Genomic DNA, 16,174 nt, shown 5'->3' with positions numbered 1-16,174 from the left:
TCTTGCAAACCACTGCCTTTTTCATTACACACCGTATGAAGTTAATGAGGCGGGGTCCTTGAGACAACAATCTCAACACTATTACATCCCTGTCTCATTCCTTGAGTACAGCCCATCCTGTGCACTGAATAAGGCAGGGTTCAGTGTAAAAAATAGTATGTGACCATGTAATTAAAGACTAATGTAATGCATAGGCAGATAAGTGAGCAGAATTAAGGCCCCTAAATGTGGCATTTCTTAACTTCTGAGTCCTTCCCTTTGCAACCTTTATTATGTCTTTTTGTAACGAATGTCCTAGTTTTATTTAAATGAATAAACAAACAACCACATACTTTACCACGATTTGAACCTAGAGCCTCCACATTAACGTCAACCCTCTACCACTTAAGATGAAAGAGTAACTATTAGTTACTAGTGTTTAGCAGGCTGTTATCCTCTATCTGCACCAGCTGTTTCCTGTGGATTATACAAGAGTTTTCTAGACAGCTACAGGAATTCTTAACTCTGGGAAAGGAATGTGGTCTAGCAGTTAGGGCAGAGAACAGAGAGGACTCCTGGGTGCACTTTGTTAATGATGTATTACATTTACATAGTACTTATACAGGTATGGATCTCAAAAGTGGGCAATGCAGGAATAGCCCCATTTTACAGAAAATGGAGACAAGCCATAGCATATTCATTCAGAGAAGTGTTGTGGTTAAGTGAATGAAGCTTGGGTGTGCCATATCAGAGACATTGGTTTTATTCTTAGCTCTGTCAGAAGACATCTTGTGCAACCCTTCAGATTGTCACTGTTACAAATGAGGGGAATGATGCTTCCCTTCCTCTTCTTAGGCCTACTCAATAGGTTGTGATGTGCACAGAATTTACCTTAGGCTACGTCCTCACTGGGGGGGGGGGGGCGGCGATTTAAGATACCCAAATTCAGCTACGCGAATAGCGTAGCTGAATTCGACGTATCGGAGCCGACTTACCCCGCTGTGAGGATGGCGGCAAATCGACCTCCGCGGCTCCCCCGTCGACGGCGCTTACTCCTACCTCCGCTGGTGGAGTACAAGCGTCGATTCGGGGATCGACTGTCACGTCCCAAAGAGACGTGATAATTCGATCCCTGAGAGATCGATTTCTACCCGCCGATTCAGGCGGGTAGTGTAGACGTAGCCTGAGTCAGAAGAAGAGATAAGGCTACAATTTATGGTCTCCTGGCTCCCAGGCAAATGAACACTTAGGCCACAGGATATCTCAATGGGGAAAAGCAGCAGTAGCAGCATCAGTTTTCTGTGTCCCATTTTGAGCTCTAGCTCTGTGCTAGATATCCACATGATGCAGGAAACTCAGTGTAATCTGGGAGTATGCACAGTGAGTTGGAACATTCAGAAAATAAAGATACATGTATCAAGTTCTACTTTGCATGTGCAAACGATTGCTTTTCAGCATTTAAATCAATGAAAACTGGATGGTTTTTCACAGGAACAGGGAAAGACATCTCTAACCTCAGGACAACCCTCAGACCTAATTTCAATTTTCTGCTCCAACCTACAAAGGTAGATGTTAGAGCAATTCAAAAAAATGGTCAGAAAATGTTACCATTAGCAATCAGCCTATTTTTCGTACCCTTGTCCTCAAAAGTGTTTAACTTATTTTTTGCTAATTCCTTCCCCCACAAAAAAATCCAGTCTGAGGCAAAGAACAAGCATGGAAAATTTCAGTCCAAACTGCTGAAATACATCAAAAGTTATAAGCATTTGGAAACAAAGGATTATAATAGAAAGTATTAAGATACCTTAACTAGAGGCATAACTATTGCTTTGCCTATTAATAGTGTCCCACCATATGTGTCACCTTTAAACTACATAATTCCAGTCTTTTCCATCTCCCCTCATGCAGAAATCTTCCCAGGCCTACAATAATTTTTTGTTGCCCATCTCTAGCATCTATTACTTTTTACAGTTATAGTGACCACAACTGAATATAACATTACAAGTGAGGCTGTACCATTGATTTATATAACGACACCATATTATTGTTTGCTTTTAAGACTGTCGCTGCACATATAATAGAGGTTTTCACTGAGTTATGCACAGTGATGTCCAGATTTTGTGTGTAAGTATGTATGTGTGGGGGGATTTACAATTAATTCAGAACTCAGCAAAGTACATAGCTCAAATGCATTATCCTGGATTTCACTGCTGATAAATGTATCTGCCATCATGCTGCCTGGCTTTAACTCAAATCCTGTCTGAAGTTCCTCAATCTTCTCTAATCTTGACTAACCTAAATGACTCATCTGAAAATTTTACCACCTCATTGTTTACCACCTTTTCCAGCTCTTTACTGTACATTTTTGAACATCAGTATATAGTATACATCTTGGGCCCACCCCATTAAGCTTTTGGAAAAAAAGGGAACAATGCTCATTTTAAAAATTATATTATTACAATTATACTTCAAAGCAGACCTGCATTTTAAGTTTAGTAAGTACGGCGCTGTGGTGTATTTGCTGTTGTTTGAGGAAACGTTAGTTGAGCAATCTATGAGAAATGTGCCCAGGTACTACACTGACAGGTGCATTAAAAATGTGTGTAATAATTATAAAGTATGATTATGACTTAGGTTGGAATTATGTTTTTTTAAAATCTTCAGTTATTCAAATTTTATTGTTATAGCAAAGCAACAAATTAAGTTATGTTCTATGGTGCAATTTGTACATGGACTCAATAATAAAATGAAATTAACTGCAATCAGCAGACTGCAACATAAATTACTTACTTCAGATTGTATCACTCTAATCAGGAAGAATAAGTGTTGTAGCGTTTTAGCTATGATGCCAAACTGCCGACATCTCTCCAAAAAAGAATCTAAAGAAGGATCAATTCTTCTTTGCAACTTGCTCCAGAACAGAGTCAGCTCCCTGTGAAAAGAGTTCAAAGCAGATTGTAAACATAATGCAGTGTTTCTCAAACTGGGGTGGCCACTTGTGTAGGGAAAGCCCCTGGTGGGCTGGGCCGGCTTGTTTACCTGCCCCGTCTGCAGGTCTGGACGATCGCGGCTCCAGGCCAATGGGAGCTGCTGGAAGCGGCGCAGGCCGAGGGACTTACTAGACGCCACTTCCAGCGGCTCCCATTGGCCTGCAGCGGCGAACCACGGCCAGTGGGAGCTGCGATCGGCCGGACCTGCGGACGGGGCAGGTAAACAAACCAGCTCAGCCCACCAGGGGCTTTCCCTACAGAAGCGGCGACAACAGTTTGAGAAACACTGACATAATGCAAGGTAAGGAAACTGTGTGAGATTTGTCTAAAATCTCCATAATGTAGCTTTAAGGGTTGACACAATATTAACTACTGGGGAAAAATCCATTTTGCCTGATATTGATCAGGCCCCTTCCTCTTACACAGCTAACATAAGGTTAGTACTGTTAAGGTTACTCTTATTAAACAGAAATCAGAACAAAACCTACCAGCTTGCTATTCTCTCTTCAAGCATGAAAGACAGCGGGTTCTTTAAAGATAGTTTGCTCTCCAAAAGCACCTTCCCAGATGCATGTTCCAATCATTAGGCTACAGAGTTACTCTCTTGCGTGTGCACTCACTCACTCTAGCCGAAATGACTCAGACAGCATGCACAAGCACGAGAATGACTCTGTAGCCTAGTGATTAGAGGATGTAGGAGACCGAGGATCCAGTCCCCCCACTCTGATGACTAATTATTTATGTAAAGCAAAACAGCTTCAACAGGAGAAACAGAGGGAGCCTCACATCAGAATATTCTATATCCCAATGGTTAGGGCACTCACCTGAGAGGTGGCAGATCTTCATTCCCAGATGAGCCCTAAGTTAAAAGTTAGGAGGGAGGTCCTCCTCCTCCACCCCGTTTGTGTGAACTCACCTGAGACCTTAGCCTGTACCTGACCTTTGAGAACACCTACTGGATCAAGCCCCACCATGCAACTTAGGTGTTCAGCCACCCTGGTTTCTGAATCGCTCTGGGACTCAAGCAGAAAATAAGCATTTGGATGCCTAGAGGGAGGCAGTAGAGCACTTGCCTAGAGGCAGAAACATACAGGGCTGGCCTTACCATGAGGTGAACTGAGGCAGCCGCCTCAGGTGGCAGACTGTGTGTGTGTGGGGGGTGGGGGGGGGCACCACTAGGACCCAGAGTGTAGAAAATTGTGTCTGCTGCTTGTGCATATGTATTCTCTCTGCTCTAGATGCACAGAGATGGTGGAGTGCTGTGCTGGAGGAAGGAGGGCACAAGAGACATAACAGGCAGGCAGGAGAAAAGGTGAGAGGGAATAACAGAAAGCAGCAGGAGCTGCAGGGGGAGAGAGGAGGAGGAGCCTCTTATGTACCTCTCTAGCACCCCCAGGAGCCTGGACTGATTAACACCAGCTTCTCAGGGAGCTTCCTGTTTCCTGCTGCTTCCCTGAACCCACTTGAGGAGAACAGGCAGTCAACTGAAGTAGTAGGAGACAATTAGGCCCTTAAGATGCTGATATCTTCCCTCACTCAGGCCCTGCTACCAGCCTGAGTATTTGTCCCCTTCAATTGAGTGTTGAGAGCCACTATAGCTGGCACAGAACAGCAGTCATGAGTGAAAGAAAACACTCCTCTGGGGCAGCATTCAGAAAAAGCAAGCAAAGGAAGCTTTTCTATCTAAGCAGGAAGGAGCTCTCCTGAGATACATAGACACAAATGTTCACGCTGAGCCTTCTGGCCCCAGTGAGGATGGGAGTGGTGAGGAGATGCCTGATCTTCCAGTTAGTCAGAGTGCAGGTGACCTGGCAACTACTGCAGCATCCACATCTCCATCTCAAATGGATGTAACCATGCACATTCCTGAAGAAAAGTGTATATCAGAGAAGAGTGTGGTGGAGGCGCAAGAAACAGCTGCTGTTGAGTTTAGTTCCTTAAGTCTAGATGATCCAGGACTGTGGACCCACTTGAGCAGTAGCCTGAGGGACTTCCTTTTACTACATGGGCCACAGCAAGTGAAAAACTTCGTGTTCCCCAAAGACAATGAAAATAGAAGTTTCCATCCAACACATTACTGGCATGAAATCCCCAATGGTGACAAAGCAGAGAGGCCATGGATTATATACTCAAAAACCCAGAATGCTGCATACTGTTTTTGTTGCAAACTCTTCCAGGCTAATGTTCCAGCCACATTGGGTTCTACAGGAACAAAGGACTGGAAAAATCTGGCTAGAAATCTGGCATGCCATGAGAAGGTAGCAAATCACCAGAGAGCATTCCATAGGTGGAAAGAGCTTGAGATGAGACTAAGGTTAAAGGCTTGATGATCAAGAGAAGATTGCATCAGAGTCTCTTTACTGGCAAAATGTTCTGAAAAGGCTCGTTGCCATTGTGAGAATGCTTGCTACCCAAAACCTAGCACTGCGTGGCACTTCAGATCAGCTGTATGTGCCAAACAATGGAAACTTCCTTAAAATTGTGGAGCTGATGGCTGAGTTTGATGCTGTATTCCAGGAGCATCTAAGAAGAGTCACCACCCAAGAAATGTACACACACCACTACCTTGGAAAAACAATTCAAAATGAGATCATACAGTTACTGGGAACAAAAGTCAAACAGAAGATTGTGGCAGATCTGAAGTCAGCAAGATATTACTCTGTTATTCTGGACTGCACACCTGACATCAGCCATATGGAACAAATGACTTTAATGGTGCATTTTGTAACAACAGAACCCAGTGAAAATGTCCCTGCAATGGTGACTGTCAGAGAGCATTTTCTAGAATTTGACGACATTAAGAACATAAGAATGGCCGTACTGGGTCAGACCAAAGGTCCATCTAGCCCAGTATCCTGTCTACCGACAGTGGGCAATGCCAGGTGCCCCAGAGGGAGTGAACCTAACAGGTAATGATCAAGTGATCTCTCTCCTGCCATCCATCTCCACCCTCTGACAAACAGAGGCTAGGGACAACATTCCTTACCCATCCTGGCTAATAGCCATTAACGGACTTAACCTCCATGAATTTATCCAGTTCTCTTTTAAACGTGGTTATAGTCCTAGCCTTCACAACCTCCTCAGGCAAGGAGTTCCACAAGTTGACTGTGCGCTGTGTGAAGAAGAACTTCCTTTTAAAGGAGTAATGGTCTCAAGTTGCAGTGGGGGAGGTTTAGGTTGGATATTAGGAAAAACTTTTTCACTAGGACAGTGGTGAAGCACTGGAATGGGTTATCTAGGGAGGTGGTGGAATCTCCTTCCTTAGTGGTTTTTAAGGTCAGGCTTGACAAAGCCCTGGCTGGGATGATTTAGTTGAGGACTGGTCCTGCTTTGAGCAGGGGGTTGGACTAGATGACCTCCTGAGGTCCCTTCCAACCTTGATATTCAATGATTCTGTAAATCAATGCTGCCTGCTAAGTGGTTACCCCTTCATCCTCCAAGTATGTTGTATTTGAATGTTTTATTCATTAGTCTAGTACTTCCCAGGTATTGAAATCAGGCTGACTTGACTATCGTTCCCCAGCAACTCCTTTTTAAAGATGGGCACTATTAGCTCTTCCAATTAATTTCATTTGGTGGCCCCTAGTTCTTGTATTATGGGAACAAGTAAATAACCTTTCCTTATTTACTTTCTCCACATCACTCATGATTTTATATACCTCTATCATATCCCACCTTAGTCTCCTTTTTTCCAAGCTGAAAAGTCCTAGCCTCTTTAATCTCTCCTCACATGGGACCTGTTCCAAACCCCTAATCATTTTAGTTGCCCTTCTCTGAACCTTTTCTAATGCCAGTATATCTTTTTTGAGATGAGACCACCACATCTGTACGCAGTATTTAAGAAGTGGGCGTACCATCGATTTATATAAGGACAATAAGATACTATCCGTCTTTTTCTCTATCCCCTTTTTAATGATTCCTAACATCCTGTTTGCTTTTTCAACCGCCGCTGCACACTGTGTGGGCGTCTTCAGGGAACTATCCATGATGACTCCAAGATCTTTTTCCTGAATCGTTGTAGCTAAATTAGCCCCCATCATATTGTATGTATAGTTGGGGTTATTTTTTCCCAATGTGCATTACTCTACATTTATCCACATTAAATTTCATTTGCCATTTTGTTGCCCAATCACTTAGTTTTGTGAGATCTTTTTGAAGTTCTTCAAAGTCTGCTTTGGTCTTAACTATCTTGAGCTGTTTAGTGTCATCTGCAAACTTTGCCACCTCACTGTTTACCCCTTTCTCCAGATCATTTATGAATAAGTTGAATGGGATTGGTCCTAGGACTGACCCTTGGGAAATACCACTAGTTACCCCTCTCCATTCTGAGAATTTACCATTTATTCCTACCCTTTGTTCCCTGTCTTTTAACCAGTTCTCAATCCATGAAAAGACCTTTCCTCTTATCCCATGATAACTTAATTTATGTAAGAGCCTTCGGTGAGGGACCTTGTCAAAGGCTTTCTGGAAATCTAAGTACACTATGTCCACTGGATCCCCCTTGTCCACATGTTTGTTGACCCCTTCAAAGAACTCTAATAGATTAGTAAGACACGATTTCCCTTTACAGAAACCATGTTGACTTTAGCCCAAAATGTATGTTCTTCTATGTGTCTGACAATTTTATTCAACTAATTTGCCCGGTACTGACGTTAGCCTGTAATTGCCAGGATCACCTCTAGAGCCCTTTTTAAATATTGGCGTTACATTAGGTATCTTCCAGTCATTGGGTACAGAAGCTGATTTAAAGGACAGGTTACAAACCATAGTAATAGTTCCGCAACTTCACATTTGAGTTCTTTCAGAACTCTTGGGTGAATGCCATCTGGTCCGGGTGACTTGTTACTGTTAAGTTTATCAATTAATTCCAAAATCTTCTCTAGTGACACCTCAATCTGTGACAATTCCTCAGATTTGTCACCTACAAAAGCCAGCTCAGGTTTGGGAATCTCCCTAACATCCTCAGCCGTGAAGACTGAAGCAAAGAATCCATTTAGTTTCTCCGCAATGACTTTATTGTCTTTAAGCGCTCCTTTTGTATCTCGATCTTCCAGGGGCCCCACTGGTTGTTTAGCAGGCTTCCTGCTTCTGATGTACTTAAACATTTGTTATTACCTTTTGAGTTTTTGGCTAGCCCTTCTTCAAACTCCTCTTTGGCTTTTTTTATTACATTTTTACACTTAATTTGGCAGTGTTTATGCTCCTGTCTATTTACCTCACTAGGATTTGACGTCTACGTTTTAAAAGATGCCTTTTTATCTCTCACTGCTTCTTTTACAGTGGTTAAGCCACGGTGGCTCTTTTTTAGTTCTTTTACTGTGTTTTTTAATTTTGGGTATACATTTAAGTTGGGCATCTATTATGGTGTCTTTGAAAAGCGTCCATGCAGCTTGCAGGGATTTCACTTTAGTCACTGTACCTTTTAATTTCTGTTTAACTAACCCCCTCATTTTTGCATAGTTCCCCTTTCTGAGATTAAATGCCACAGTATTGGGCTTTTGAGGTGTTCTTCCCACCACAGGGATGTTAAATGTTATTATATTATGGTCACTATTTCCAAGCGGTCCTGTTATAGTTACTTCTTGGACCAGCTCCTGCGCTCCACTCAAGACTACATCGAGAGTTACCTCTCCCCTTGTGGGTTCCTGTACCAGCTGCTCCAAGAAGCAGTCATTTAAAGACTGTCTAGTAAGGAGTACGGCAGAAAGGGATCCTGGGGTTATAGTGGACCACAAGCTAAATACGAGTCAAAAGTGTCATGCTGTTGCAAAAAAAGCAAACATGATTCTGGGATGCATTAACAGGTATGTTGTGAGCAAGACATGAGAAGTCATTCTTCCGCTCTACTCTGCGCTGGTTAGGCCTCAACTGGAGTATTGTGTCCAGTTCTGGGCACCGCATTTAAAGAAAGATGTGGAGAAATTGGAGAGGGTCCAGAGAAGAGCAACAAGAATGATTGAAGTTCTAGAGAACATGACCTATGAAGGAAGGCTGAAAGAATTGGGTTTGTTTAGTTTGGAAAAGAGAAGACTGAGAGGGGACATGATAGCAGTTTTCAGGTATCTAAAAGGGTGTCATAAGGAGGAGGGAGAAAACTTGTTCACCTTAGCCTCTAAGGATAGAACAAGAAGCAATGGGCTTAAACTGCAGCAAGGGAGGTTTAGGTTGGATATTAGGAAAAAGTTCCTAACTGTCAGGGTGGTTGAACACTGGAATAAACTGCCTAGGGAGGTTGTGGAATCTCCATCTCTGGAGATATTTAAGAGCAGGTTAGATAAATGTCTATCTGGGATGGTCTAGACAGTATTGGGTCCTGCCATGAGGGCAGGGGACTGGACTTGATGACCTCTGGAGGTCCCTTCCAGTCCTAGAATCTATGAATCCATAAGTATCGAGAAATTTTGTCTCTGCTTTTCGTCCTGAGGTGACATGCTCCCAGTCAATACGGGGATAATTGAAATCCCCCACTATTATTGAGTTCTTAATTTTGATAGCCTCTCTAATTTCCCTTGGCATTTCATCGTCACTATCACTGTCCTGGTCAGGTGGTCGATAATAGATCCCTAATGTTATATTCTTATTAGAGCATGAAATTACTATCCATAGAGATTCTATGGAACATGTGGATTCACTTAAGATTTTTACTTCATTTGATTCTACATTTTCTTTCACATATAGTGCCACCCCCTCCCCCCCCCGCATGACCTGTTCTGTCCTTCCGATATATTTTGTACCCCAGAATGATTGTGTCCCACTGATTGTCCTCAGTCCACCAGGTTTCTGTGATGCCTATTATATCAATATCTTCCTTTAACATGAGGCACTCTAGTTCACCCATCTTATTATTTAGACTTCTAGCATTTATGTACAAGCACTTTAAAAACTCGTCACTGTATATTTGTCTGCCCTTTTCTGAGGTGTCCGATTCTTTATGTGAATGTTTCTCGTCTGATCTGGCCCCTAACATTATCCTCTTCCATCCTCTCCTCCTGCCTAAAACCTAGAGAATCTCTATCAATAGATCAGAGGAATAGCCGTGTTAGTCTGGATCTGTAAAAAGCGACAAAGAGTCCTGTGGCACCTTATAGACTAACAGACGTATTGGAGCATAAGCTTTCATGGGTGACGAAAGCTTATGCTCCAATACGTCTATTAGTCTATAAGGTGCCACAGGACTCTTTGTCGCTTTCTATCAATAGGTTTCAGAGTAGCAGCCGTGTTAGTCTGTATCCGCAAAAAGAACAGGAGTACTTGTGGCACCTTAGAGACTAACAAATTTATTAGAGCATAAGCTTTCGTGGGCTACAGCCCACTTTGTTAGTCTCTAAGGTGCCACAAGTACTCCTGTTCTTTCTATCAATAGACTCTCCTCTAAGACAAGTCTCTGTCCGATCCACGTGCAGCAGTCGGCTTTCCCACATCTCTTAGTTTAGTGCCAGCAGTCTGGTTCCACTTTGGTTTAGGTGGAGCCCATCTCTCCTGTATAGGCTCCCAAAAGTTTCCCTAGTTCCTAATGAATCTAAACCCCTCCTCTCTACACCATCGTCTCATCCATGCATTGAGACTCTGAAGCTCTGCCTGCTTACCTACCTACCTGGCCCTGCGCGTGGAACTGGGAGCATTTCTGAGAATGCCACCATGGAGGTCCTGGATTTCAGTCTCTTCCCTAACAGCCTAAATTTGGCCTCCAGGACGCCTCTCCTACCCTTCCCTATGTCATTGGTACCTACATGTACCACGACCACCGGCTCCTCCCCAGCACTACACATAAGTCTATCTAGATGCCTCAAGAGATCTGCAACTTTCGCACCAGGCAGGTAAGTCACCATATGGTTCTCACGGTCATCACAAACCCAGCTATCTATGTTTCTAATGATCGAATCTCCCATTACTAACACCTGCCTTTTCCTAGTGACAGGAGTTCCCTTCCCCCAGAGAGGTAACCTCAGTGTGAGAGGATACCCCAGCAACATCTGGAAGGAGGGTCCCAACTATGGGAAGGTTTCCCTCTGCTCCCGTTGACTGCTCTACTTCCCTGGGCCTTTCATCCTCCAACAGCGCAGGGGCTGTCTGACTGGAGGTGGGACAATTCTACAGTGTCCCGTAAAGCCTCATCAACATACCTCTCTGCCTCCCTTAGCTCCTCCAGTTCCGCCACCCTGGCCTCCAAGGCCCATAAGCGGTCTCTGAGGGCCAGGAGCTCCTTGCACTGAATGCACACATACGCCACCCGCCCACAGGGCAGGTAATCATACATGCTGCACTCAGTTCAATAAACTGGATAGCCCCCACTCTGCTGCTGGGCTTCTGCCTGAATTCTCTCCTACAGATACCCCCAGGGTCCTGTATTTGCTCCTCCTTCACCTGGAGAACTCCCTTGCAAAGCTCCCTGTTAGCAGCCCTGGTCACAAAGCATTGATGATACACTACAGGAGCGGGTATGACAAATGTGCTTCTTAAAAAGCTGGAAGATACGGGAATTGCAATAGCTGACAAGAGAGGTCAGGGCTACGATAATTGTTCTTTTCTCTCATGTTGGCACCAAGGAGTGCAGAGATGGATCCGAGAGTTAAACCCTCGAGCTTTTTTTGTCCCATGCAGTTCTCATTCACTGAACTTGGTGGTCAGTGATGCAGCATCAGCTTCTAGTGAGGCTGCTGAATTTTTTAATGTAATTCAAAGCATCTAAGTATTTTTCTCTGCATCCACTCATCAATGACAAATTTTGAAGCAACATCTGGGAACATCCTCTCTGACGCTGAAACCACTGAATGCCACACGATGGGAAAGTCGAGTGGAGGCAATAAAGCCTATCAAACACCAAATTGGGAAGATAGATGATGGGATAGTTGCCATTATGGAGGATAATGACAGGAACTGTTCATGGGAGAACAGTGGCAGAGGGAAATGGAATCACCAGAAACATACATAACTTCAAATTTCTGTGTGGCTTAGTGTTGTGGCATGACATACTGTTTGAAATAAATGTAAGAGACTCCAAGGTGTTGACCTTGATATATCCGGAGCAATGGAACAACTAGACAAAGCAAAGTCATATCTACAGTCTTACCGGTCAGATGAGGGATTTCAAAACGTTCTGAAGAGTGCACAGAAGTTGGCAGAGGAACTTCACACTGAAGCTATTTTCCCACCCATTCAAGAATACATGAGTCACCGAAGAAGACAACGACATTTTCATTATGAGGAACGGGATAATCCCATAAGAGACCCCAAAAGACAATTCAAAGTTGAATTCTTTAACCAGGTGCTAGATTGTGCAATAGAGTCAGTTGAAGACATTTCATGCAGCTCAAGGAACACAGCAGTATATTTGGGATGATATTCCAAAACTCCTCACTATACCCGAAGAAGACCTACATCAGCAATGCAGGGCACTAAAGACAGTGTTGACACACGAGGACATGCGCGATATTGATGCGAGTGATTTAGGTGATGAACTGAAAGCCCTTACATTTCAGCAGGATCAACTCCAAAGGCTTTTCTGGAATATATGTGCACAAATAAGATGACCACCCTCTTTCCAAATGCTTTTGTTGCTCAGCGCATACTTCTAACACTTCCTGTAACAGTTGCCAGTGGAGAACGCAGCTTCTCCAAGCTGAAGTTAATAAAAACACATCTACGCCCGAAAATGACACAGGAGAGGTTGGTCGGCCTTGCAACCATCTCAATAGAGCATGGGCTAGCCCAGACCATGGACCTTCAGGAAGCAGTTCAAATCTTCACAACCAAGAAGGCACGGAAAGCACCACTTTGATTATTCAAACAGATAAAAATGCCAGTGTTTGCTATGCAGACAAGAAAAGTTACATTTGCTGTTCAGGCGTTTGAAAGTTAAATGTTACTTAAAATTTTTGAACAAGGCATTTTAAGTTGTTAGTTCTCCTTTATTGGGGTAGGTAGCAGAGCAGTACCATGAGAGGAGTAGAACAGGAAGAAGGCAGAATTGAGACCTTTCAAAGTTTTGGCCCAAGCAAGGAGGAATGGGGGTGTCATTTGAGCTCCCCACCTCAGGTGCCAAAATGTTATGGGCTAGCCCTGGAAACATAGGTGCCTAAAGAACTTTTACTGCAAAAAGTTAGACACCTTGTGAGTTTAGGAGCCTAGTGTTTAGTTGGTTGGGAATTGCCAACACCAGAATGTAGGCACCTAACACCTTTTGTGTATTCAGGCCTATATTCTTGGCTCCAGCTGACATTAGGTATCCTGGATCCGGGCAAGGCCAGGAAAGACCTGTTTCAATTTTGAAGCCCGCTTCAGAGGGCTAAACTAAAGAAACTTGTGCCAAAGTCAGTGCTCACCACCATATCCACAGCAAGGGGCCTGTCAGAGGAGCGTTCTTCAGTGTTGATGGACCATCGGTGCTGGAAAACAGCCTCATGGTTCCTCCAGCAGTGGAAGGATCTTAAAGAATCTTTGCCATGTTGGCTCCTTGGAAGTGGTTGATTCCTTTGATCCTTCCCCAGCCTCTGATGCCAAGCCTCCTTCAGACACCAGAAGGCCTCCTCTTTCCCCTGACCTGAAGCATAAGGCCAAGAGCATGTTTCGAGTTCCCCCAGCACTGAATGTGTTTATTCCCAGAAAGCAGCGGCAGCACAGATTCAGGGACACAGGAAGCTATGTTGCTGATCCAGATTCACCAGTGCTACAGGCCCCATCAGCCCATTTTTGTGTCACTGGATATCCCCAGATGTCAGCTTTGAGGCTAAGACCATTCCCTGTACCAGTGCCGTCTTGTTTCAAATCAGCTCCATTCAGATCCTTCCCGGATCTAGACAAGGAGGATTCTTCTTCTGGGTCTTAGTTATGTACAGTTGGCCTGCCACCATACGAGGTTGCTTACGGAACAGGAATTTCCTCATTTCCCCATGGGATCTGCTTCCTCCACAGTGTCTCTCAGGTTTTTTGTGGGAGATTACAACCTGCACTAATGTCATTGGGCTGACATCCCCTTGGATGATGGATCTCTAATTACCTAGAGAGCCTTCAAACTGTAAATACAGGAAGGCCAAGCCTGCTATTTTCTTGCCCATTCTCCCAGGATGAAACACATGCATCTCCTCTTTTTACAGTTTGTCTAATCCTTAGGGAGCTACCAAATCCATCTCTGGGTAATAGTAAAGACTAGCTATCATGGAACGTTGACGTGGCACCAGATCAGGAGGGTGCTTTTGGTCGTACAGATAGACAGCTTAGGATGAAGCTCCTCAGAAGAGAGAATGGGTGCATTTATCTTCCACATCTGCGACAGTTAATCTCAAGCAGTTAGAGCAACTTCTTAGCTTCCCGGTTCAGAGCTCCAGCCATTTTGCTATGTCAATATTAGAGTACACCAATTTTTTTTTTTAATAGGTAGTGTTGTACCCATGTTGGTCCCAGGATATTAGAGAGACAACGTGGGTAGGTAATATCTTTTATATTTTATTGGACCAGCTTCTGTTGACGACAGAGACATCATTTCAAGCTTACACAGAGCTCAAAAGCATGTCTCTCTCACCAACAAAAGTTGGTCCAATAAAAGATATTACTTCATGCACAGTATCTCTCTTTAAAAAAAAAAAAAAACAACTTCAGATAAAGAGAGTAGCAAAGTCATCTTGCCAGTGAATGAGGGTGTCCTAGAGCTTGCTAAAGACAATGCCTAATTCCATACCTTCTATCTCCAAGAAAGATAGGCTGTAATAAGCACCTCAGTATTCTAGGGTACTTTTTCACCACCCTATCCTGAAACTCGACTGTGCTGCCAAGAAGTCCTTGCATTCTGTACTTTCTGATAAAGGGAAGAATCTGGACATAGTTAGCCAGAAGATCATTTTGGGGACACATTAGGTATCTGGACAGCCAATTAGCAAGCTAAAATGGCATGTAATCACTACAACCTCTGGGACAAAAATATCAGCCATTACTTCAGTATCTCCATTAGGAGTAGAAGGCTACTTTTATTATTTTGTGTGTATGTGTGTGGTGACATGTACTCAAAGCAGCTTTTGAAAGGTCAGTGGCTCAGGCACATAACTCCAACACTACAGTTGGCTTTGCCAATTAGGGATAATCTGTGGATTCACAGGTTTATGCAGAAGAATTTCCCTTTAATGGGATGGGTCTGTTCACCTCAGACTGACAATATGCTGGAGAAACTGAAAGGCACTAAATAAGGAGCTTGTTGTTTTGGGACTGTTAAAATCACCTCAAAATAAGAAATTTTGTTTACTTCATTTCAGATTCCAGCAGAAATACTTGCTGTCTTACTATTCTTAGTGCCAAATTCAGCCCTCAGCTATGCCTCCTGCCCAATGTTCTGCCTGTCCACTAAATTCAATATTTTGGTCAAGCTGAAAATTTGATGGTGCAGCTAAGCACCTAGAACCAGTTATGTTCTCCTTTACTTCCTCACCTTCTGTTGGGGGCAGTTTCTCTCAATACCTTGTGGAGTTACAGGGAGTCCTCGGACTTACGACACAATGCAATTCTGGGGAACGAATTGTAAGTCGAAACGTAAGTCTAAACCACTTTTCCCATACAAATCAATAGTATGAAGAGGGGATTGGTTCCTGAACCAAGGCTTGATACAAAAATCTGGTTTGTGGTGAAAATAGTGTACTAGATGAACTATAGATGACTAATGTATTTATTTGGCAAACAGCATTCAAATATGCTTTGACTTTCCAGAATTTTTTGAAGGGCTCTTGGCTGGGGGCTTTTCTGAAGTGTGGGCTGCAGGTTTCTCTGGAGCCTTGTCTGCAGTCTTAAAGTGTCCAAGGAAGTTTGGACAGATGTTCTCCTCATCTCCTTGTAAATTTCTCTGTAGCAGCCATACATGTTGGATATGCCCCTATTCACAGATGCATTGCGTTCAATGTTGGGGTCGTTTTCCTCCAACAGGGACATGGCAACTTCCAAATGTTGAAATGCCTCAACACTTTTGTTGTCAAGACTTACGGGCAGGAGTCTCAGCAGTGGGCGCATCTTCTTCCTCCTCTGCCACGTTCTGCTTTTCCAATTCAATGAGGTCCTCATTAGTTAATTCCTCAGTGTGATGCCAGCAACTCAACAACATCCTCTGGTGCAACATCTAAGTTGAGTTCTTTGCCCATCTCAACAACTCAAAAATGTTCTTGTTGACCCATGCCTTAGGATTGGATTTCCATTTCACTAGGAGAAATGCCTTGGAATATCCCTTGAAA

The 16,174-nt window shown here is 43.6% G+C and overlaps 1 protein-coding gene across 3 annotated transcripts in view; it reads right to left on the bottom strand.

The window, feature by feature from the left end:
- RLF (rearranged L-myc fusion) overlaps nucleotides 1-16,174 on the bottom strand; it is a 114,835-nt gene that overhangs the window by 10,300 nt on the left and 88,361 nt on the right. For 2 of the 3 annotated variants that reach the window (XM_024199602.2, XM_024199605.2), the window contains exon 7: nucleotides 2,770-2,911. The exons of the other annotated variant lie outside the window; for it this stretch is intronic. In XM_024199602.2, the coding sequence (XP_024055370.2) occupies nucleotides 2,770-2,911 (142 nt within the window). The remainder of the gene's footprint in view (nucleotides 1-2,769; nucleotides 2,912-16,174) is intronic. 3 annotated transcript variants of the gene reach the window in all.

This window comes from Terrapene carolina, unplaced genomic scaffold (genome assembly GCF_002925995.2).
Source record: "Terrapene carolina triunguis isolate 2854851 unplaced genomic scaffold, T_m_triunguis-2.0 Scaffold236, whole genome shotgun sequence".
NCBI lineage: Eukaryota > Metazoa > Chordata > Testudines > Emydidae > Terrapene > Terrapene triunguis.
Note: the sequence above shows the minus strand (reverse complement) of the source record. Positions and strands in the feature narration are given on the sequence as shown.